The sequence below is a fragment of the Malus sylvestris genome, chromosome 16, assembly GCF_916048215.2.
Source record: "Malus sylvestris chromosome 16, drMalSylv7.2, whole genome shotgun sequence".
NCBI lineage: Eukaryota > Viridiplantae > Streptophyta > Magnoliopsida > Rosales > Rosaceae > Malus > Malus sylvestris.
In genome coordinates, this window is record NC_062275.1 from 24153241 (window position 1) to 24155235 (window position 1995).

At 37.2% G+C, this 1995-nt stretch overlaps 1 protein-coding gene across 1 annotated transcript; it reads right to left on the minus strand.

The window, feature by feature from the left end:
• Positions 1–1092: 1092 nt before the first annotated feature.
• Positions 1093–1751, minus strand: LOC126607304 (mitochondrial import receptor subunit TOM7-2-like). The gene has a single exon (XM_050274849.1). The coding sequence runs from the start codon at positions 1634–1636 to the stop codon at positions 1415–1417; it is 222 nt and encodes a 73-aa protein (XP_050130806.1). The 5' UTR covers positions 1637–1751; the 3' UTR covers positions 1093–1414.
• Between the last annotated feature and the right edge of the window lie 244 nt (positions 1752–1995).

A 1995-nucleotide genomic window follows, 5' to 3' on the forward strand; every position in this document is an offset into this window, starting at 1 on the left:
CCACGCCACAATAATAGCATCCCGTGCCAATAAAATAAAAACAATACAAAGCGAGATAGTAAAACCAAATTCATCACTTAGCAGATAAGGAACCGATCCATCAGTGAGGCGAACGAATAAACGTAGTTGCACAGGGAAGCTGGATATCAAACGAAACCCCATACGCTATCAGCCAAAAAACGGTTACTAAACATAAACCCCATAAGCTACAGAGAATCACATCATTATAAACAAGGGAACTTTAACGAAAAGCACCCGGTACTGTTCACTTTAACGAAAAACCACATTTTTACACTAAAAAGTCAATCCTGGTACTATTCACTTTACCTTTTATTTTGTTCTTATCATTAAAACTCAAAGTTTTCAAGCCATTTTCATTAGTTTTCCTTATAAACAAAGCACAAGTTAGACCTTTAAGATCGAATTCCATTTCATTTTCTAGGTGGTCTACAATAGACATAATTCTTCTCACGCAGCATAAGTATATGTCTGATGAGAGACTGAAAGTAAAAAAGACTCTTGGACTCTAAACATACCTTGACAAAACAAAATTTAATACAAATAATCCATCATTACGGAGCAGAATACAATCTCATGAACCTTCTTTGATTTCTGAAAGAAGAGAGAGAATCTAACCAATGTTGTTGACCACCTCGGTTTGGCCTGACTGCAGCACTAGGGAAGGATAACGCAATCAATCCAAAATACGGTCTTTGCCTTGGTCCACAAATATGTAACAAATCAAACACTTCAAATGATTTTTGTACTATGATCGAATTCTCGATGCCTCATAATCATAAAGCAAAAGGGAAATTAAAATCGATACAAAACACTTGCGTTTTCAACCCGATGCAAGTGACCATTGCTATCCCTAAACAAGCATAGGAAAAATACTCAATCAAGGTACTTATGATTTCTCAGAAAATTGCTTGGAAGAATCACACGCCAATGCTAGGTCTCAAATCGTTTACGTCATGAACCTGGACACAAATTACTCAAAGAACTACCAAACAGAAAAGGCAGACAACCAAATTGTACACGAGATTCGCAAAAGCAAGAAATAACATTACACAAAACTAAGAAACGAGCCCAAATTGAAATCATAGATTTAAAATTGCAATCAAATAGGATTATTACGAAGCACAACCCCAAATTTTATACATTCCATAAATCCAACAACAAAAGGCAACATCCTCAGTGAAAAGTGCCCATTCGTCAGTTTAAGCAAAGCATACATGAAATTCCTCAAATCCAATTACTAAACCCTGCTACCTCCCTAACATATAGAACAAAACCCTAAACAGTACCCAGAACCATAAGATGTAGATTCAACGAATAGGCACCGACCCATTAACCCATTAGAGACAATACCGAAAACCCAGCACGGAAATTGGATGATCCGACCCGGATCGGATCAGACGGGGCTGAGAAGTTGGGAAAGTTGCGGCTTGGGTTCCGAGTTCATGCCGATGATGATGACCAGGGGAATGAAGCCGTAGTGGGTGACGACCTTGGCCTTCTTCAGGGCCCACGTGCTCCACTCCTTGAAGGATTGAGCCACCGAGCGCTCCTCCGAGCCCTTAGAGGGCTTCGCCGGAGTCTTGCCCTTGCTCTTCAGAGATATTCTCGACGCCATTGAAATTTGCTTCTAGGGTTTGTGCGAGTCTGCGCGCCTCTCTCTAAAACCCTAATTATATTGATCTGACTGCTTTGTGGTTGGGGATATAAATTGTCGTTTTTTTTCCTTTTCGTTTCTTCCACAAAATTCTAACATTTATCTCTCAGAAAAGAAAAAAAAAAATCTAATTCATGCTATAGTAGGTTGGTGGAAGAAAAGATGGGTGTTTTGATTTTTTTTTTCAAAAAAAGATGTTTTATTCAAACACCAATAAAAAAAAACAATTAAATTTTGATTTTTAAAAAAAAGATGTTTTATTCAAACACCAATAAAAAAAAACAATTAAATTTTGATTTTTTAAAAAAAGATATTTTATT

Bases quoted from the DNA above. Each gene is read 5' to 3' on its own strand.
- LOC126607304 (XM_050274849.1), bottom strand. From the start codon at position 1,636: ATGGCGTCGAGAATATCTCTGAAGAGCAAGGGCAAGACTCCGGCGAAG.